Source organism: Chaetodon auriga, chromosome 17, assembly GCF_051107435.1.
Source record: "Chaetodon auriga isolate fChaAug3 chromosome 17, fChaAug3.hap1, whole genome shotgun sequence".
NCBI lineage: Eukaryota > Metazoa > Chordata > Actinopteri > Chaetodontiformes > Chaetodontidae > Chaetodon > Chaetodon auriga.
The window spans coordinates 12593840-12616414 of record NC_135090.1 but is presented as its reverse complement, the minus strand read 5'-3'; the positions used below and the strand labels follow the sequence as shown (position 1 = coordinate 12616414).

Genomic DNA, 22575 nt, shown 5'->3' with positions numbered 1-22575 from the left:
GGTGCCATAAACGTTGTGTTATAGGGAGAGTGGGGTGGGTTGTCCTCTATAAGGGGTAAAGATGGAGGAGAAGAGGGGTTGTATTGATCCCCAGAGTAAAGTAAGGTATAAAAAAAGAGGGTTCAGGGGCTCTGGGGCTGAATTTGTGGCTGTCCCAGCCAGCTTGATGGGTAAGGGGATGAGCTGAAGTTCTGAGACTCTTGGTGTGGTTCTCCTCTGGGGTAAAAACCAGCTATAGGTGGGATTAAAAAGAAAGGTCTCGGTGGGCTTTTAACATCTGTTGTGTCTCTAAATGTGTCGGCGATGATGGTGGTGGTGATGGTTGTGCATGTCCTCCATCGTGATCCTGCCCCAGACGCCAATCACAAACGTTTCAATCTCACACTCGTTGTCCCCGCGAGCGATGCGGAAGTAGCCGTTCTCTCCCCAGTTCTTTCCCCAGGAGTTGGCAGCGATCTGAAAAGGAAAGTATAGCCGGACTTACTACAGATGAAGCAGATTTTAAGTAGACAGTGCATATATAGTATCAGGCACAGTAAGCAAGCAGAGCTGACAACACTGTCGAACACTCCCTTTAAAATTTCTTTTATTCAATAGATTAATTAATGTAATCGAATTGAAATTTTAAAGGTTTTTTTGTTTGACAGTGTTCTTGGGAGGCAAATCTAACACTTATAGTTTTAAGGACTGATCACGACACGTGCTTACCCAATATTTTTTTGATGTCCCATCAAAGTTTCTCTCCTCTCCCCACCTGGTGCACAAAGCAGAGAGAATGTCACTCAAAATGCTCAAACAGCCAAACAGCAGGACAACAAAATAAATCAGATCAGCTGTGCCGCAGTTGCCATTTTTAAAGTATGGATGTTTTCCAAGAAGCGTATCAGACCCCAACACTTCTTGGAATGTGTTAACCCAGGACATGCTTGGCATTATTGATGAAGAAAAGCAGGAAGAAGTATAAGTATTCAAGTGGGGGGAAAAAATCTTTCATCTTGTTAACAACATCCTGAAAACAGTATTTATAGCTGGACGCCACCTAGTTGCACTCCTACATCATTCCAATCCAAAGAGCAAGGAATTTCCCTTTTCCTCTGCCATTTCTGTTCTCTGGACACGAGACAGGAAGGAGAGGGAAGGCTACGAGGAAGTGCACACCACCTAAACCCAATCAATGCACAGACAGCAGATAACAACACTCACAACTCAAACACACAAACATACATGTGTGAATCTGAACTGAGAGGCCTATCTTTAACCTTCTCCCTGTCCAGCGGCTTTGTTCTCAGGAAACCTTGGCAAAGGCCCATGAATTCCCATCATGCCTTGCACTCTTAGCTTAACTCACTGCCAACTTTTCAGACGCCCGCCGTTTCTGCTCGTCATGATCAAAACATTCTCCCAAAGCCAATTCCCATCCTGTTTTTGCACTCCAGGCCTTTCGTTTCCCAAGAGACTCCCGGTGCCCAATCGCTTGTTATCTTTTATAAGGGAAAGGAATGCTGGGAAATAGAGTGGCTGCTGTCGGACTCTGCCAGCGCAGTAGCCTGCCACCATAACACTGGCAGATATTGCCAACCTTCTATCGGTGAGTGACTTTATGATCTCAGTGCTTCCCTGACTGGACTCAGATGTCACACTAACCAAGAGCAGACACATTAGAAACAGCTGTGTAAACAACAGCAGCCAACTACAACCTGAAACACATTGGGGAGGTGAGATTTGAGAGCGAGGGCACATACACACCTGCATACGTGTGTGTGATCCCACATGCATGCCTGCCTGCCTGCATATTTATTGGCATGGACAGAGCCAGACAGAATCGGACCACTGCTGATCTCTTATCTGGCCTCCAATCAGCTCACTTGCTCACTCGGGGACAATGATGGGCATACCGCTGTGCCCATGTGCCCCCGCCCTTCCCCAGCGCCCCTCAGCCCACCCCTGACCTCTTCTCCGAGGACTGATCCCCCTCTCTCTGTCCGGTGCGGTCAGGATCAGCAGCCCAGACAATGCCCTTTCCACCACAGTGGACCTCAATGCTCTTTCCACAAACTTTCCCAGGCACTGGGCTTAAAGGGACGCATCGCTATGGGATTTGGCCTATGTAAACATACTGATGCCTGTGGCTGGCAGGTTGGAGCTCAAAACACTATGACCCCCGCCCCCCTTCCTCCTCTCTTCCCTCCATCCGTTCCTAAACCCGTGTCGCCGCTACATCCACATCCACTCGCCCAGTGAGCGACAGCATCAGTAGAAGGAGCCAAAGAGCAGGAGACATTCAGCAAAGCTGGGAATCCTCATCCTCAGCATCATCTCACACCGTGCATACCTCCACAGTTTATTGACAAACTGAGGCTGTTTAGAGCTCATGACAGCACCACAGAGCATAATCCTGACATGAGCATGGTGGACAAACATGTGCATCCACATTCATCTATGAGAGCAGCACATGCTCATGAGCTCTGTGATTTAAACAAGCTAAGCACAGGTTGGAGGCTGAGTGTTTATTGCACACATGCCATTACATGCCATACGATGTCCTAAAATATGCATACAAGCTGCTCTAAAGTGTTGTGGGTTTTTTTTATTTAATTTCTTTGTTTTTTAAAGCACAAAGACTGTTTTCATCATAGCACTGAGATCCCCTGTCTGGAGTTTTGAAATCATTTTTTGGAAACTGATGTTCAAGTCAGGGGCAAGCTCAGACGGTGAGGTACTAAGCCACAGTAAAATGCTCACAAACACACATTCCTTAGCCCCCATTATAAACCCATTACGAAGTAGCTGCTCATTTCTGCAATTTGGAAAGTGAGACTGGTGAGCGGCAACATATCATTGTCAAGACAGACACACTTCAAAACCAGCTGGATGACTCACAGAGAAGAGCCCCATCAAATATTTAAGCAAAAAGGACTCCTCCAATGTTTTTACAGGTCAAAACCTCTCCTGGCCTCTTGCTGGCCTCCAAACAACACATTAAAAACAGCAGCAGACAACCACCTGTCTGTCTGAGCACAGTCGACACGATAAGAAGGGCATTTTGGCTCTGATGTGGAGAGCAGAAAAAGAGAGGAAGCGGGACAGTCAGCGAGTCAGACAGCCATCTGAAGAGTGATGATGGAGATGTGGCAAGAAAAGCGAGGAGGACGGGGAAATAACGAGAGACAGAAGGCGGGGGAGAGCAGGGAATCCAGGTGTGTCAGCTACCCGCCTGCATACTTGTGGTGGCTGCAGTTACTAGATAGAGGAGTAAGGGGGGGGGGCTTGTCTGGGACAGACAAAGGAGTGGAGCCAAGGTGTGTCTTAGAGAGCAACAGACTGGGAGGGAGGCTTGTTCACACGTACACTCTCAGCTGAGTGCAAACACACGTGCAAGTGAAGCTTTGAATCAAACCTCATCCCAGCAGCTACTCAATTAAAAAGCTGATTCATCCTTGATAATCACTTTTTTTCTGCTGAATAGCCATCTATTGAGCATGTGGTAACAGTGAAACCAGACACATGAAGACCTCATTCAACCAACTGAGTGCAAAGTCAGTGGAACAGCCTGAAGTATTAATGTTGAGTCTAACCAGGATTGTGCAAAACGTCTGCTTAGGACCATGCTCTGACTACAGGCTGCAGGTTCCCAAAACAAGGGGAAAAGGGCTCCATATTAACTGTTTTGTACTGGTACTGTATACTGGTCACTTACCCAGTGATCCTGACGGAGTGTGTGCCATGTTTGCGGTATTGTGTAGGTTTGGTGAAGCTGACGTCAGTGTGTTTGTAGATCCCATTCTTATAGACAAAGAAGTCCTCGTGCACCTCCATAATAGCTGCAAGAGCAAACAAGCAGGGAGAATTAGCGAGGGGACATGAAACACACAAGCACAAACACACGCACACACAATATGATTATCTTTTGTAAAGGCTGCTGAACCTCTTGTGGATTGGAGAAATAAAAATCTTATTCAAACACGGATTAATCTAAAAGTAATTACCGAATTTCACCAAACAAATTCCAGTTTCTCCCTTGAGTCACACACACCCAAACATCAGACGGGGCAGCTGTGTGTGTGTGTGTGTGTGTGTGTGTGTGCGTGTGTGCATGTGTGCGTGTATGTATGTGTGCCAGCATGAGTACAGCTGTGAACTCTGTGTGACTTTCCTATTCCAGCTCAATGGCAGTAACTCTGCGGATGTGCAGATGAGACATTCCCTCATTTGGAGGAGTACCTGCACTTAACCCAGTGTTCTCAAGCTGAGAACACTGTGTGGAACCCTGCTCGCTATCAACATCTCACACACACACACACACACACACACACACACGCTTTGCCTTTGTGTCAGAGAGAAGCTCAAAAGGAAACTTGGCCAGTAAGTTTTCCTGGACTGCTAAACAATAAAACAAGAGGCTGGAACAGGCTCACAGAGAATCACACACACACATACACACATATATACACATGACTCCTCCATTCAGTGTACTTGACAATGGTCCAGATGGGCACCAGACAGTGAGGCGGGCTTGTAAAGGAAGGTCAGTTCAACCACACTGACATGAAGGTCCATCATTTCTGACCAGGTGACTGGGGTCACAGTTGAAACGCAGGCCAAAACCATCAGGTTGACGAGGTCAAACATGACATCATCCGAGGTCGGATACCCAACACGAGACTTTGAGGTGCATGTGTTTGGAGTTACGTGTCTCTTGGGAGTGCAGTGTTGTTTCTATTTTTTAAAAAGTGACACTCAAATATTGGCACTAAATATAATTTACCTTGCACAGGGCCATTATCCATAATCTCCTTCATGATCTCCTTTTCCTGAAAGAGACAATAGAAGGAACAATTTATAGGCAGTGGAGAAGGACGGACAGAAAGATCATTACACGTCAGTGAAATGGAGAGGATGAAAACAACCCCTCTGGATGTTAAAAGTCAGATAACAAGATTGAGTCCAGCAGGGCCCCCTGGCCTTAATGCCTGGCTTATTGACTTCACAGGCCATCGGGAGACAGGAACAACAGGCTGTAATGATTTCGAGAGGCATTAGCCGTCATTTAGCATTGATGGATGCGAGCTGATAAAGCCGCGTGTTGGCTGCAGCTCAGTGGTTGGCTTCAAATAGGAGGAGTTAGATGGAGCTACATGCAGAGACGGCTTCTGGAAACAGTTTTAGTGAATGCTACATGATACTTTGGGCAAATAAGGAAGGCCAGAGGTGCCTTCGATGTGAAGTGGACTTTAGATCATCCAGCCTTTACATTGTGAAATGGTAAACACAGAAATCTAATTCCAGATTCACTTTTCAGTCTTAAAATGATGGTAGGTAATCATGTCTGTAAATTGCTTTAGTTCACTCACTGGCCTGTACAGCCAATATATTTTGAGTCTAACAAGTTCAGCAACAAACAGTCATAATTACTTTTTATCTCTGTGTTAGAACCCAATCAACCTTCATCAAAAGCACAGCTCCTCGCCGACTCAATGAAGAGTGCCGTCGAGCACTTAATCCTGTACATTCCCATGTTCATTCACAGCAGAGTCAAGCATGCATGAGGAAAGTGTGCAAAAACACATACTGTAATAAACACGTGAAAGAGATTATGGTCTACTGCAGCACGAGGAAGTCCTAAATATGTACAGCAAGCACATGAGAGCTGTTTACTGCAGACTTAAGAGCATGATGTGGTGGTCAGGTGTTGAACTGATGGAGGTGTGTGTACTTGCATGTGTGTATCATGTATGTCTGTTTGTGAACGCACTGCTTTGCGTTTGTGTAGCGCTTACATTGGATGACAGCCTGTAGGGCGGTGTGGACTGGTAGATGTCGTTCTGGTAGTTGTGTGTGTTGGGGCAGCGCTGTGTGGCCTGCCTCTTCCCCCGGCCGATCGAGCGGCTCTGCATCATGCAGCGGCCCACCTCTGCTGGTGTTTGCTGTGGGGGTCGGTATGGATAACAGTCTTCTGTCACCACTCTGTGAGAGCAGAGGAGAGGAGAGGGGATGTTGTCATCAAGGCATCACCAAAACCTATTGTAACGCTGCATTGTTTTTTTGTTTTTAGTTCATACAAAATGAAATCTTTACCCTCTACGCCGGAGGTACCACCAGGCTCCATCGATACGCCCCCCGGTACAGCCCCCCTGGTTGCGAGTGTCACAGGAAATAAGATTCTGGGGGGACAGCTGAGGAGTCATGTGACCCATTGACTGGATGGAGATTCTGTCTGATGCCACAGCTGAGGAGGAGGATAGGCAATATTAGAAAATGTCAGCCGAAAACCATTTCAAGAAGATGTTCCCTGATTGCTTCTCAATTAAATTGAAGGATTTTTACATTTTGTTATTTAATTGTTTACATTTTACAGGTGCTGGGTGGTATGGGGAACATGAGCAACCTGTCAAATATGTCAAAAGTTGCTCCACTTGACAAAGTTTTATGGATTTTCTGTCCATTTTCTCCATTTGTTGTATTCCCACTCTACCTGCAGTTGAGAAAGCCCAGGATGCAGCACAGTTGCCCTGGTCCAGCGGTTCATGAATCTTTCCTGGCCACTTCTCTGCTGAGTTGAAGTAGAGAGGCAGACGGTCAGTCTGAGGATCCATGTTCATCTGGCCGAGAGAGAAAACGAGAGACAAAGACAGAGAGACTGTCAAGACAGGCCTGCAATAATAAAGTCAATCAAGTTTAATCACTGTTACACTCTCACAGAGCAGCCCTCACTGAGAAAACATTAACCTTTCTCAGTACAAACAGTTATTATCATGAATGAGAGAGTAAGGTCTTCCACTGTTTGTTTGAATGTGGACCTATCCAGACATACAGAGAAACTTTTTGCCAATATAAAAACAGCTGCAATTAAAATACTTGTGGACAGCTTTGTGTGACATGTTCAGATCACTGGCAGGTTACATGAGTCTGCTAATCAACCCTCCAGTAGCAGGGACTTTTTCACAGGACAATTTGGCCCAATGCCAATCTGTGACACTGTAGAACAGACAGGAACCATTGATCCTGGACCTCTCCATGAAACCATGAGTCTGTTCAGTTACCAAGATGAAATTGAATGCATCATTTAAACCACCTTTCATGGAGCATAAGTATCACAGTGATGATAGACCTGAATTAGGATGTGATAGAGTGCAAATATCCACTCTCAGGTGCTTCTCAGATGCCAAACATACTCCATCTATTAGTCTCCCCTCCAGGTTGGATGCTCTCCTAATCTCCCAGTTATGTCTGATAACAGAGAACACACTTCTGCAGGACTGACTTTCCCTCTCTCTCAGCCTGGCTGCCTGCGCTGCATTCCTCTGATTAATAGTGAGCCATTCAGAGCGCAAACGGCCACCTGATACATAACTAAGGAATGTGCTTCTGGTCAGAGGTTTGTAGCTGTGGAAGGTCAAGGCCCAAAAGCGCAGACACCCGAAACACCTGACCCGAAGGCATGGTAAAAGAGGAAACAACGGCTGCAAGAATAACGTGTTGTGCAATAAATTCATTCATGGATTACCAATTTTCCATCCCTTACACAGGAGACCACAGACAGACAGGAAAGGAGAGGAGTGAGGGAGAGATTTATGAATGGGCAGCAAGGCTCTGATGTGGTTCCTGGCACAGGTAGGGACACGCCGATGGCGGAAGGAGGAGGGGGAGTATGAGGTTCTTTTTGGGGCGGAAAAAGTCGTGGAATGCTGGGAGAGTTAAACGCAGGGGGGGAGTGAGGATGGATGGATGAAAGGATGGATGGAGGTGTGGAGGTGAAGACTAGAGAGGAGGTTGCTCTTTATTCTCCAGGCTGCCACTATCTCCTCCATCTTTTCTGTCTGATGTTTTGGTTCCGTCTTATGTAATCTGTCTGGGCAAAATGTAAACAAAGGCTGAGCGGATCAGAGCGGGCCGAGGTTCCAGACGGAGACGTCACATACCACAATCCACCGTGATTAAGTGGAAAACGTTTTGATCAGCGCACCCTTGTTGTAATAGGTTTCAAGGTCGTAAAACTCACAGGAAGCATGCAGGTGCTTTTGAAGAAGTGAAAAACCTCAACACAGCTGTAACAGTTCACTTTTTCTCTGCATTCTCACCTGACACTAGAACTTCCTGCCCCCACATTTCCCTCCTCTACACACAACTCTGCCCTTCACGAGTCACACAGTCACACTGATTTACAACAGTTTCTGCTGGTATACAGCACATGCACTGTATTTCAATAAAGGTTTTAAATCATCTTTTCATTGCACTTCAATGCATTTCATTGCATCTTAAAATTAAATTGAAAGAATGACCATTGTGGCTTAAAGTAACTTAATATACATTATCTACCGAAAAGACAAAAGGTGATTTCAATTCATGTTTTCATACCATTAAATACTCAAAATCTTTATAACTTGAATATAAATGAGTGTGTCTTCCTATGTAATATTTTGGTTCCCTATTTCTTTTTTGAAACAGCTGCTAACCTGGTTCTAGATACTTTCGTTTCTCTGCAGCTGCAAAATCTATGAGATGTATGTGACACTAGTGATTGCATGTAAAGAAAACATGTTTAAAGTGGACTTTTAAGGGGAAACCCAGGGTTTAAGAGGTTACACCCACTAGCAACACGATATTCTTGCAACCCCTGTGTGGAAATTCTCTGTTGCCACATTTTAAAAGCGAGGTCAAAGGTCAGCTACAAAAGAGTAGCACTGAGGATGGTAAGGATTTCATGACGTGCTTAAGGGCAACTGAAGAGTATCAACACTGAAGTTTCTGTCTTGCTTTCGGAAAATTGACCACCCACACATTTCTCTTTTGACAGGTATGTTCTTGGTCTGATTAACCCCAAAATTAATTTTCAAGGAAGGAATCTGTCCTGTACCTGGATCTCATTCATGTTCATGATGGTCCTGGAGGGTCTCTGCGTACCCAGGCGGTATCGGATGCCCTCGTCGAGAGTCATGCCATAGAGCTGAGTGTAGTTAGCTGCCTTCCACCTGAAAGCACAAGACAGGCAGAGAAAGGGATAGACAAGGTGTGTTTATAACCATCCTATAAAGATCTTGCTGTAGAGCATCAAACACCATCAAGTAAGTGTGTTTATGTGTGCCTTAGCGAGTTTTTTTACCCATAGTTTCCTCTGTTGATGGCGTGGATCATGTCAGGCTCCATCAGACAGGCGTTCTGCTCACACTCCCAGCGTCCTGTGGTCCCACATGTACTGCAGAGGAGAGACAAAGTAGGGACAGTGAGATGAGACCATTCAAATGCATTAGCAACTGTAAATGCATGAAAATAGTCCTGATTTCCATATTATATGCTAAAGCCAGTGAAGTCAACAGCTGAAATAGAAAAGGCCATCTGAGACACAGACAAATATGCGGAGGCTCAGAGGAATTCCCAAATAAGAAATTAATTGAGAGAAGAATGTGAGTAAGTGGAAAAGGGATGAATGGGGGGGTGAGAAATTGAGGGAGAGGTTAAAGGAGACATTCAGCCTTTTAAGGCCGCAGAACTCAGAACCATTTTTAGAAGGAAGCAGAGAGACTTAAGAAGTCAAGAAGATGACAGAAGAGATAAAAGAACAGGATATTAATGATGATGACGACGTTCACTTTGGGGATGCTCAAAAATAACTCGCACTGAGTACTTTCTGATGACTCACTGTGAAGGAGTGTGTGTGTGTGTGTGTGTGTGTGTGTCTGCACGTGTGTGTGTACCACAGAAACTAAACTGAGGCCCGTATAAATATTACACACGACTTTTATAAAGCACAAACGTTCTCTGCACGATCTTTTCTCACAAAAAAGTTGATATTTTGGGAAATATGGTTCTAGCCAAGTACAAGATAAGGACATTGATTCTTTATTTCATGCCTGTGCAATGTTAGGGCTTTTTTTCCCACGATGGCAAAGTCACAACCTACTCTGTTCTGCCTCTGATTGGCTAGTGCTTGTTGCCTGCCTGGCTGGACTAGATTTAGGCAGAGAGGATCTTTTAAGTGAATTGCTGAGGTCTCAAGCGAGGTTCAATGATTCCTCTTTGGAGATATTAAAGCTTTATTGATGCTCTCTTGGTATCTTGGTTGTCTTTCCATCAATATTTATGTTCTCAGGTCCTTCTCACTACCTGGTTAGGTAAGGTTGCTAAATCACAATAAATAAAATATTACTGTGTATAACAGCTACAGAGCCTGCAGCCATTTTGGGAATATCATAATAAATGAGTGTGATAGCAAGACAGGTGTTTCTAGACTTACAACCATAGAGTCTACTTTACATCATACATCATGTTTACAGAGAGGAGAACCTGCCCATTAAAAACAAACACACAGTGATGAAGAGGCCGAATTCCCCTTTCGTCACACTTAAGCCTGCACAGTGTGTATCACCTCTCAAACTGCGCTCCACCCTGCTGGGTCTCTGAGACATAGAAGCAGAGTTTAGACCAGAGTTTAGACCGTCTGCTCAACCTCCTGCAGAGAAATCATCTGATGGCTTTGACTGGAGGAAAGACAATGACCTTTTGCCTCTCCCTCCCTTCAGCAGGAACGCATATGTGCAGCTCAATGCCAGTTGGTCAAAAACAGCAATAAATTCAGGCAGTGATAGTACTGGACACACGTACAGGGCCAGTCCTAAGGACAGACCCATGGAGACCGGGGGATGGAGTGTGACTGAGAATGAAATACAAGGGCTGCAGAGGGACAGTGGGAGGCCATATTTCACACTCTTTGTCACACACACACAGTTGCATACATCCTTACAAATACACACACCTGGATATCATGGGGTGTACCTCCCCGCTGAGCCTGCCAGATCAGTTGGAGCAGAGCCTTGTTTGTGTGTGTTCAGATATGACGTATCTACACCATCTGAGAAGCTACAACAACTTAGAAAGCCCAAGCTGGCATTGGCTTTTGTCCGATCTGAAGCGCAAGCCGACAGAGCAGAGCTGCTGCCAAATCAAAGCGGAGATAGTCGCTCCTTCGGGCTGTGTGAGATTGTCGGTGCGAGCAGGAGGCGCCATGTTTCAGATCATTTGGAGCAGATAAAGAGTTATCAGGATGCCAACAGCTCAGGGAGGAAAAGGCCTCAGCTGGAGATCTCATTAACACTACAAAAGACGGCCACACATATCACTGTACATCTTCACACATGCACACACATAACAGTAAGCATTGCTTCAACAACACTCGATGCTCAGTCAGGTCGTGCTGCGTTTCTATGCCGTCTAGCACTGACAACATCTGCCCTGCAGGAAAAGTTAAAATTAGTACTGTTCGTGATACTCAAACAACTGATTATTTATAACTGGATCTGTGATATTTGGCCGCTCGGCTTCCTATTTTGCTTAAGCTAGTGATTAGTCAATACACACAGGAGATTAGATAAGAGTGTGCTGTGGCTCGATCACTGCTAATCAGAGTCTTTGGAGGGAAAAGGGGAACTCTGTCCACTCAAAGCGGAAGTCGTCTCCTCCACCCTGCAGCCCTGATTGTGAGAGTTGGGAGGCGCACATTTGGGAAATTAATAAGTGAAGGGAGTGGGAGTAGGAAATGGGAGTGTGTATGTGTGTGTCCCTCTGCGCCAAAGTTGTGGTGCAATTTTTCAAGCATCCATGTGTATTACCTTAGCAAGCACGTGTGAGAGCGTATGTGCATAAGACTCTTTTGTTTGGCGGTGGGAGGGGGGAGTTAGCACATAAACTCTGTTTTCTGGTGGCACTCAAAGCTATTTTTACCACGCAGCTTGTGTTTGCTCAACATCCAGATGAAGAAACGCCAGCCTCGTCATTCATCAACTTCCACCCTTGCCTATCTACACAGCCATCAGGCCCTTGAGGTCAAATATAATTGAGCTGCCTTGACAAAATACTTCAGGTCTATCACAGCGACTCAGCACAGCTACTGGAGTCAAACAGCTGCAAGGCTTAAAGCAGAGGATGTGGAGGGATCAGGGAGGGTAAGAGGTGTCATGACAAACAAGCATAATGTGTTTTTGCTGCATGAAAATAAATACAGATGCACAAATTGATGTTAAATCAACATTTATATGTGTGAGTGTGCATGTTCACACACGTACACATGCATACAGGGTCTTTGAGGAACATCAAATGACACAGGTGTGAGAAGCCACAGTGAAGGATAAGTGAGAAATTCCTTCTTCCTGCTTCACTCGACTCCCACGCGTCCTTCTAGTCTCTAGAGAATTGCTTTACCTCTCCTTGACTGCCATTAATATCGTGCAGAAAAATGACAGCAGCAACAGCCATTTGGACTCTGTTGCCCTCATGGTGAGAAAGGTCATGGAGATAGAAGACACATATCTTTGGACACTTATCTAAAATACTGTATTTGGAAACTATTAACTTCACGTCATGGTCACAAGATGAAGAGCTGTTTATGAATTTGGCCATTAATACCCCTGAATTGGAGAAAATAGCGCAACATTTTCAAGGAGATCTATTCAGAGAGTCAAAACAAAAATAGCTTTGTATCACACGGTCACGCCTCAGTTTTGGGCATTAGAGGAAAGTGGATTTTTATTTACATCAAAGTAAGAACACTCTGGGCAGTTCAGAAAATCTTTCCAATTGTGATTTAATTCACCATGTTACTCAGGAGGGGATATGAGAGACACTGTTGGAAAGGCTGGCACACACAGCTGAGTGGGAGATGGGAAAAATAAGCATGGGGCCTGTTCTGCTTTCTTCTCAGTTATGCAGCTACTGTTCCAGACACAGATTCTCAAGCTGTTCAGTACCACGAAGTCGCTGATGTGTAGCAGGTATGATGTCTACGATGTTCACCATCTTTTTTTTTAGCAGCACTAATTAGCGTTAAACATGAAGAACAGCTGAGGCTGATAGAGACGTCATTAGTTTTGAAGGCATTTGGTAATAAACTGAACTTGACTTGTCATGAAAAACCACAGGTGTTACTTATGATATTAACAATGGCCCTGTTCCATTCAAGTGTCTCAGTACGTCATGACAATGAGCCAACATGCACCATACCAGGACCCTAAACTCAGCACCTCAGTGGAATTCATCCATCATTCATTTTACACTTTTCCTACTGTGACATGTCCTTAAAAAAGACCCTTATGAGCAAAGAGTTATGATATACACGGCAGTAGAGGAAGTAAAGCTGGACAGGATCAGAGTGTGTGTGTGCATGCACAAGGATATGAAGATTTCCTCTCAAAACATGGATATGAAAACTGAATATTACGCCATAAAGACACCAGTGATTTTACCATCACAAACACATGCTGTGCACAAACATATTTCGTAAACCCGCACAACCTAATTATAATTTTAGTACAGATCACTGAGGTTTTAAGAATTCCAAGTACTGTGTGTCAGCGTGAATTTTGGAGAAATGTGATGCACAACAAGTTTTTTCATGGCTTGAATATTTCACTCAGTACAAGCATCTAATGGTTCATGTGAAGTGTGGGAACTAGTAGATGCAGAGCATAAAGATGAAGTGAGGGGGGAAAATGTTATTAAAATTTTAAGCTACTTAAGGGGACATTTAAGAGAAAGCCCAGGATTTAAGAGGTTAAAGGAGAAATAGAGGGAGAGAGAGGGGTTTACATACCATAAATTGCAGTTCTCTTTGTATGTTTGCCCTGTAAAGAACTTGTTTCCATTTCTTTCACAGGTGCCTGAGAAGAGACAAAGAGGGGCATCTTAGTATATATCTGGGTTTGATGTGGCTAAACAACAATGATCCTGCCACTAATCTCAAAGAAAGCCATGCACAGCCTCAAATACAGAGACAGAGATGCAGACTTACATATACAGCACTCACACTTAATATAATACAATCACACTGGCCAAATTCCTTCACTTGCACCCACAATAAAAAGTACTACCAGCAACTCCCCTGCTGTGTGCAGTGTGTGTGGGTCTGTGTGTGAGTGTACACACAGAATATGTGAGGTCTAAGGAGCTCTGAGCTCCAGTAATCCAGTGTAGGAATGTGGCGTTAGCTTCTTTCCTGCCTTCCCAGGCTTCCTGGGCCCTCGTCATGCTTTAACCAGCTTATGCTCCTGAGACTCAGGCAAAGGGCCCCAAAAGCAGCCTGTCCATTACACCCATAATTAAGCACCAAAAAATTGAACATTCGTGAGCTGCAGTGGTGAGATAAAGTCCACTCAACATTAGCATCCCTTTTGAGTGAATCTGACCCGTTGCACTTGAAGTTTGAACCCTGCTTACTCACAGATTGTGAAAACTATATTGACCTGGTGACAGATTCATGAGAAAGGTTATCTACAAGCTGATTTACAGTGGAAGGTGCTGTCACAGTGTGAATTTCAGATGGAATTTAGGGCATGAGCTGGCTAACAATTTACAGTGTGAGTAGGTTTTCCGGCCTCTGCTGTGAGGCCCAGAGCTGATAGTGTGATTTATGACTGGGGCCCTCTGATCGCCATCGTCCCACCTCACAGCTGTTTCACCCAGCCTGTCACAACGCAGTTACTGAAGAGTGTGACAAGTTACACATTGACAGAGAAGGATTTTATACGGTGGAATTATGATGAACTCAGAGCATGTGCCTTGATGTAACACTCTTATCATTTTAGCATGCATAAAATATTATCCGCTGATTCTGACAACATAATGAGAAAAGGCCAGCTGAATAAAGCATTGAATATTGAGTTATGGACTGCAACGACTTCTGACTGCAGGACAGCGATAAGAAAAAGGACCTATTGTAAAAATCTGTCACCTCCTTCCTTTTGAAGCTCTGCAGCTTTCCTCCAGGCTGTGTGACGGCATGGTAGAATATGTGCGTGCGTTCGTGCTCACAAGCATGCATCAGTGTGCGTGTCCCACCTTGTGGTCCCCCCACCTTGTCGTCCAGGGAGCGCATACCTGCACCGACCCCTCCCGCCTCCCGCCCTGCACCCGTTGTCTGTCTCTCCCTTCCTCCACATAGCCCGCATTCTTTCTCCTGACCTCCATTCATCCCCCCATTTGGCCCTCCACCCTCCTTCTGTCTGGGTTAATAAAAAGTCTACTGTTCCCTGTACTGTTCTGTTGTCAGGTAAGCCTCTGCTGGTGCTGGCACATTTTACACCTCCGCCTTGAGAGAGTGGAAGTGTAAGAGTGCAGGGAGTCAAAATTTAGTTTAAAATTTAAGAAAATTAGTTGAATCTGAACTTATCTAATTAGGGATAAAACAATATATTCATTGTTTTTATTCTGAGTTAATACAATACAATTCTATCGGCAGTATGCACATATTAATACATTTTAATTCTCCTCTGACATTTATTTCTAAAAAAAGAGATGCACCATGGGTCAGAAAGGAGTGTTTGGCCATATGCAAAAGAAACAAGCCTGTCTCTGTAACAGGGTTAATCAAAATCAGAAAGCATCTATTAGAACAATGTCTTATTTTGAGAAATAGGCAGAGATTCAGCTCTCCTGCCCACTCAAATAATTCTAATACAGTCCTTAATCGTGAGCATGTTTCTCTCCTGTGAGTTGAGTCGAAAGCAGGTATGTAACTGTAATTCATTTCCAGGTGTCGTGCTGCTGCTTTGTGATCCAGCACAGAGTCTGTCAGTGGGGTTCTGGGCTGCTCTCTGACGGAGCTTAACTACCTGCCGCAGGCCCACACACACACACACACATGCACACACACTCCTGCAAGGCTCACTCATGCACACACAAACACATTTACACATTTGCTTGGGCACCCTCACTCACCAATGAAAGGTGGCTCTATGCCTAGACAGTGACCCCAGAAGTCAGGGCAGCAGTCAGAGACGGTGCGGTTGCAGAACAGGTCGCAGTAGCAGATGGTGTCCAGGTAGGGAACTGTGCACAGGTCGTCCCTGCCGGGGCAGCAGCCTCCTCTCCTCTGGCAGTAGGAGCCAAACGGGTCCCTGATGCCTCCAACATGGAGAGGACTGGCAAGCTCCCTCTTGGTCCTTCTAGACAGAGTTCTCTCTGCACTGCTCTCTCCAACCACCAGGAGCAGCACCGCCACAGTCAACAGGAGGAGCTTCATGATATATCTGGTGAAAGGAAGGGGACAGGAAAAAGGATATAAGATGTTTAGGTAAAGGTAATACTATGGAATCCATGTCCCTCCATCATCTGTATTCTTGCAGTGGATGATGAAGCAGAAGTTGGTCTGCTTTTCTCAAGAAACACACTCCAAATGTTTCACGCTTGGCAGGAAGAGAGGTGAAGAGGTTGCACTGAGAGAAGCATAATTGGGGTATGACTGCTGCCAACACACTATCCCACTGTGTAATTCACATACACACTGACACATATACACTCAATAGCACAGATACACACACTCACACACACACACACACACACACACACACACACACAAGATACATTTAATCGGAGCTGGCAGCAAATAGTCCAAATAGAAATCCACATGATCCTCAGAGATCATCTGCTTATTTTTTATTTTTTTTCAAACTTTCCTTTTAAGCATCCAAAACAAACAGAAGAAAGTGATGGAAAAAAAAGCACAGACGTTTTTAACATGTTGAATAATGTACAATGGGGCCACTTCAGGTCTCATGGTCAAAGGTCCTGAAGCTTAGTTTTTTCCCTTTCATCCCTTTGCATGACTCCACTGAATATGTGTGTAATGCCCACATTTTACTGTAGTTCTTCTTCATAAGAGCTGGTATTTAGCTCCTCTTGCAATGTTGCTATTTCCACAAATGTGGCACTGTTCGCATTTCACTGTCATATAAATCCAGCTGCACTATAAGCACCCTGTAATTAAATATTTAGCTTTATCTAAGAGGGACCTGCCAGTGCAGTTATGAGGGGACATTATCATTTGAGATTAGCATGCTATCTCGGTCACGGAAATAAAGTAATGTCCTGCTGTCAAAGCTAATCTGTCACACGCAAGGAAAGTGTCTGGGTGAACAGACACATCCAGTATTAATGGACCTCAGAGACAATGAAGTTTATCTAAACACCACGCGGGGCCATCAACAGAGCAGGCAGAGGGAACGTACAGTAAATGTCTGTCTCACATTTATTCTCTTGTGAATGTGTGTAACACCTTCACTGACCAGGCTTAGCGATCTTCAGCTCACTCTTTTGCTTCCCAAATGTCAAACAACCACCCATATGTATGTGTGTGTGTGTGTGTATTGGTCTCAGGTTACTGGCTGGGTGAGTCTATGTGGGGCCGGACAAAGACGAGGGGTTTGCCTGCCGCTCACATAAATAGCAGCATTAATTAACCAATCAGATCTCAGAACACAATGGACACTCTGCACATAAAGCGGGGCTCCGGAAAAGATCTTTGCTGTGCTGTTTTCTGCATGACTGTGCCTTTAGTTGAAACACCCCCAACACACACCCACCCATACACACACACACACATACACACACACACCAGCATATGGCAGCATGGGATGGGCAGGTCTCCTCCTTAACACAAGTGTTTTGTTGTGGCAGACTCTGAGCAGCAGTGCAATAAAACACCCACCAGTCTGCTCAACGAGCTGCTGAGACCTGCAGGTCAAACTGTCAGTCTTCACAAAAACACATATGCTGGCTGCTGGCAGTACCTTAATCAATAACTTCCCTATATGGAGCCACTTAAAAAACAACTATATGATTGAACATAGGAAAATATTTGATGTTTTGTGTAGTTCTTTCATAGTTCATAATAGTCATTATTTTAGCTGAAGAGTCAAAATTATCATGTAAAACTCAATATTTCAAACGTTATAGGCTAAAGTTAGGTAAATAAAAATTAGCATGAGATGCCGAGCGATATTTAGGAGAGCTTCCAATACTTAATACATAGTAATACACTCAGCTTCTTTTCTCAGAGTGTCACAGAAGCTGCCATATGGCTCATCAGTGCTGCAGGCAGCTGTAGCCAAGCTACTGATCCCACACTGCAGACAGATGAACCCTGAGCACAGGCAACACAACACACACACACACACACACACACACACACACACACACACACACACACACACACATAATGTACATCCACATTACAACATGGCAGAAATGGTAGAAATGTCATTGTTCACCACAACATCAGGACCATGTCTAAAAACATCAAACACACAGTTGTTTTCTTACAGGATTCAGCCACATTATAAAATCATATTTCCTGTCTCATCTCACTCTTACTTTCATTTATATTTGCCCAGATTTTGATTTATAGTCTCTAAGATTGAAATCAACAGCATGTCTTTCTGATAACAGTGACAACAGTTAGTCTTGATCATCCACAGAGCTCAGAGTGAACACCCTGAAACTACTCTCTACTCAAGCAGCTGTCTCTATACAAACTTTTAACGGCAGGTTGAACATTTGAAATGTTTTTTTTTTTCTTTCTTTTTTCAAAAGCCATGGGCACCAGAAACTGTATTCAAGTTTATGTTATGTAAGTTTATGACACTGAGGTTGAGCCAGAATTGGACAGAGACAGACATCTGGAAAAACCCAACAACCAAAAATCACAACTATCTGCATGAAAAATAAGAAAACATGTAATTTTGTAATTTGGGTGAAACCTTACAGGTTCCATGACCCCACTCCCCACTCTCAGCAACACTTTGAGATATCACTGCACCCCCATTCATATGTATAAAAACCTTCTCCATGTCTCCATGTCCCTCTGTGTCACACAGTCCTTGATGATTATCTGCCCAGCTCTATTTTTAAAACACCCACCAGGTCAAGGTGATGGAGAACAGAGGGCATTCATGACACTGTGCAGGTATCTGATGAGACCTGCAGCACAACAGGTGAGTGATGAGATAACTGGTCATGGTTTATTATTAGTCTCATTGTGGATTATGGAGCAGCCACAAACTCACTGAACTTAATAACCTCCAGAAAAGAACTTCACCAGTTTCCCACTCATATTCTTGAGCCTATTAACAGCACGTTGAATATTGTGTCCACCAGCCCCACACCCTGAAGGTAAATAAGTCCCTACAGTCACGACTTGACTAGTTTCAGTTCTGTGGTTTTGGCTAAATAAAGCAAAGCTCTGAGGAATTAGCTCTAATCTCAAAAAATAATGGTTATCAAACGTATAAATCAAAAGATCTCAAGAGTTTCCATAAATCAGAGAGATATTTTGGGTAACATGAGATCAGCATAAACCAGGCTGTGACGTTCAGCCTGCACCTGCCTGGAATAAAAGAGGGCTGCTGTTGAAGCCAGAAGAAAGCAAAGTCTGTTGTTACCTTGAGTTAGAGAGAGAAATCCTGCTTTTGTAATCCGATAGAAAACCGCAGAGCTTTGCTGGTGTCGCTCAGGAAGTCATTCACAGGTAGAGAAGGTTTGGGTAAAAGGTCAGTCTCCTCTTTCCTCTGTTCCTCACTCTCTCACAGGATCTGCTCTGTCAGACTCTGTCTTCTCTATATACAGGCAGTCAGCGAGGGCTAACCACTCCCCCCGCCCAGACCCCCCTTCGCTCTCTGTCCTGTCCCCTGCTTCACTGCCTCCTGCTCAAATCTGTGCTCTCTCTCCCTCCCTCGCTCGCTCCCTCTCTCTCTCACACACACACACACACATTTCTTTCCTTGAGACTCCCACAGGTTTGCTATCTATCTCCTCATGCCTTTCCTCTCCTTATCAGCCTGGAACCTCCAATCTGAGTGTGCAGCGGTTTGCACTCACACACATCGATATTCACTCTGCTTCTTTCTTTTCTCTGTCACTTTCACTTACGCCACTTTCTCCTCCACTGTCTGTGGCTGCAGGGTTAAATGGACTTGTCCCTCTGTGGTAGACACAGTGGTGAGTCCCGCTGACCTCCTGTCCACCATCTAGTGGTCATGGGTTGCATATCTTCACCTCAGGCAGCCAGGAAATTATGGGATAGCCTGTGGGAGACCTCCCAGCTTCTAGAAACTTACACGAGTCTCTGGAGGTGAAGTTTTGGCAGGTGTTTTAGGGAGGTCAAATACTCTGAATGGACAAAATATTACGGATGTTTTCTGTTTGCATGATCCACGTGGCAGTTGAATCTGTTTATACCATTTGCCTCTATTTTGTAACATCTCCTTCTTTCCAACCTTAACAGACTGAGGAAATCACTAAGATATGAGGTCTTCTGTAACTGGATTTATCAGCTCAGTGAAGTTCAAGACTTTTTGTAACTTAGTGTCTATGAATTAAGTATTTAACCCTCTCATTTACATATGAGTTCAAAAGTCAGGACATGTGAATATGAGCAATTTTTTTTATTATTGCTCAAAGTGTGCGTGAGGATGCAAATAAAGAAAATGTCAATCAGGCAGTTTCAAACATTGAGTCAAACATTTTTGACTCCGTGGTGGCTGCCCAAATCCACTGGAAAGAAGTCTTTGGGAGACTTTAATTCTAACATGTTGGCATTTATTTGGACATCTGAAACTTGGTAAATTGAAGAAACTTTTAATTATTATTATTTTTTTAATCTCTTTTTAAGTTGAAAGCATTCAGTGCTTATTGTTGAGATGTATGCTGCTAAACTGTCTTAAAGTGAGAAAAGACAAACAACAAAATGGGACTGAAAAACCCACATTAACTGCTTAAAGCTACTTAAGACTGGTACTGACTACAGCAAAATGCAGTATCAGTTTTGTTTTTGCAATTTTACCAGATCTCTGAAAGACATGTGACTTTTTGGCTACTTGACCAGAAAAGTGAAATTCCGCCTGAACACACGCAGGAGATGACTCATCCATAAAGTTAAAGACAAATTGTGTGATTTCAGAGGGATTAACTCAATACAGTGTGGAATTTAAAAAACATGCAGCATTTAGAAATAGGAAGTCCGTCTTGTAAAATGGTGTGCGATACCCTTGGATGTGAAACAAAAGTTTCCTGTATGTAACAGTAAAGAGACGTTTGGTGTCGTCTTCTCTAAAGATCTGGTCGGAGCATCCCGAAACAGTGTCTCAAACTGACATGACGGAAATGAAAAGCTCTCAGACAGTTTCTGTCAGTAATGTGAGCACAGATGAGACAGTTCTGGCTAACAGGTTCACTTTTCTAGCAGCACTATAATTATGGCTTTAACACCTCTTACACAACCTCATGCCTCCTGAAGAAAGGTGCTCTTTACAGTGTTTTACTGTCCCCACCGCCTCAATCATTATTGCAGGTTTTACTGTACATGTTGCCTTCCACTGAGGGTTGATTCAGTTGGACAAACATGTGAAGAATTCTGTTTTGCACAACTACTGGCAGCGAGTGAGTCACGTATAGAAGAGTATGGCTGTGATGCTTCATTGACGGTAAACACAAAAGAGGGTGATTGTAGCTATCAGTAGGAGAAGGTGTGTGTGTGTGTGTGTGTGTGTGTGTGTGTGAGGACCCTAATGGACCCCTGAATCAGAAGAGGAAGTCACCAGATGAGGGAGTGTGTGTGATTCATTCATCAGCAAGACAAGGAGAGTGAATCACCTTGAATGGCTGTTAGACATATGGCTCACTGTAGGCGGTGTGTTGCAAGACTCTTGTATGAGTGGTGCACATTTGATATGAGCACACTCAGTGACTCAGGCCTTTAATGAGACCCAGGATGTTTAACACTGACACTTAATTCTTCAGGGCAGCAGCAGAAAAAAGGATCCAGATATCAGACCAGCAGTGCTTCTGTTTGTGAGGTAATTTCCCTGAAAATAGACCGAACTGTGGAGGCAGAGGACACACATGGTAACAATAAAGCCTATACATACACAGCAAACCATCAGCGGGGGCCCTCCAGGGCAAACCAACACATGCACACGCACACACTCACATGCACAGAGAATGACAATTGTGTGCACTCTCAGATGTGTGTGCGTTTATAGCAATGTGCGATAAATACGTTTAACGAGGAAACTTCCAGAAAAAGAATCTAGCATTGAGATTGGACTTGACAGACACATGGCGTGGGCCAGACACACACACACAGAGTCATCCCGAGGAACAATCCCTCTCTTTCTCCCTATCATTGCATCACAACCCATCCCCTGACGCTACGCAGCGAGGCCGGGAATCCCAGCTGCACTGTGTCGGGGTGGATCTCTGCTCTCCTGACCCCATGGAGGAGTGGACGCGAATGCATGTCCACGTCCCCAGTGCATTTCCTCTTCCAGGAACATGCAGGACGAGGGCGGCTGATAGTAAACACGAATGGGCGTGCTGACGTCACACACGTGGACGGAGTGCGGGGTGAATCAGCAATCTTTCTGGATGTTTCTGAGGCAGTTTTCGGCAGGTGTATGGAAAAAAAAAAACACCCACATGTTAAAGTTGATGAGAAGCACAGACACTTGGAAAAATATCGGAATTTCAGTGTACTGTTTGTTCTCTCTTTCTGCAGCTGCAGCTATGGGACTTGGCGGTTTTGTTTTTGAGAGCAGTCAATGTACTTTTGTTTGGAGGGTACATGCCTCAAACAAAATAACCTTCACGCCAACAGCTTAATGGAGTGGAATATGAGATACATCTATACTGGTCCCCTTTCTCTCCATAATCCTCTTGCTCAGCTCAGTTTCAGGCTCAGATTCCTTCACATGTTAAGTTAAAAAGGTCACAATGCTGCACAGCGAGTTACATTTGCTTTTCTTCTGCACATCTCAA

The 22575-nt window shown here is 44.4% G+C and overlaps 1 protein-coding gene across 1 annotated transcript; it reads right to left on the bottom strand.

The window, feature by feature from the left end:
- tinagl1 (tubulointerstitial nephritis antigen-like 1) lies at positions 1–19354 on the bottom strand. Its single transcript, XM_076755370.1, has 12 exons — positions 19203–19354; positions 15703–16013; positions 13580–13646; positions 9101–9193; positions 8855–8969; positions 6473–6599; positions 6076–6226; positions 5778–5964; positions 4766–4811; positions 3698–3821; positions 709–754; positions 1–456 (listed from the first exon to the last, which is right to left on the bottom strand). Exons 2-12 carry the CDS (start codon positions 16004–16006, stop codon positions 289–291), a joined length of 1428 nt encoding a protein of 475 aa, XP_076611485.1. The 5' UTR covers positions 16007–16013; positions 19203–19354; the 3' UTR covers positions 1–288.
- Between the last annotated feature and the right edge of the window lie 3221 nt (positions 19355–22575).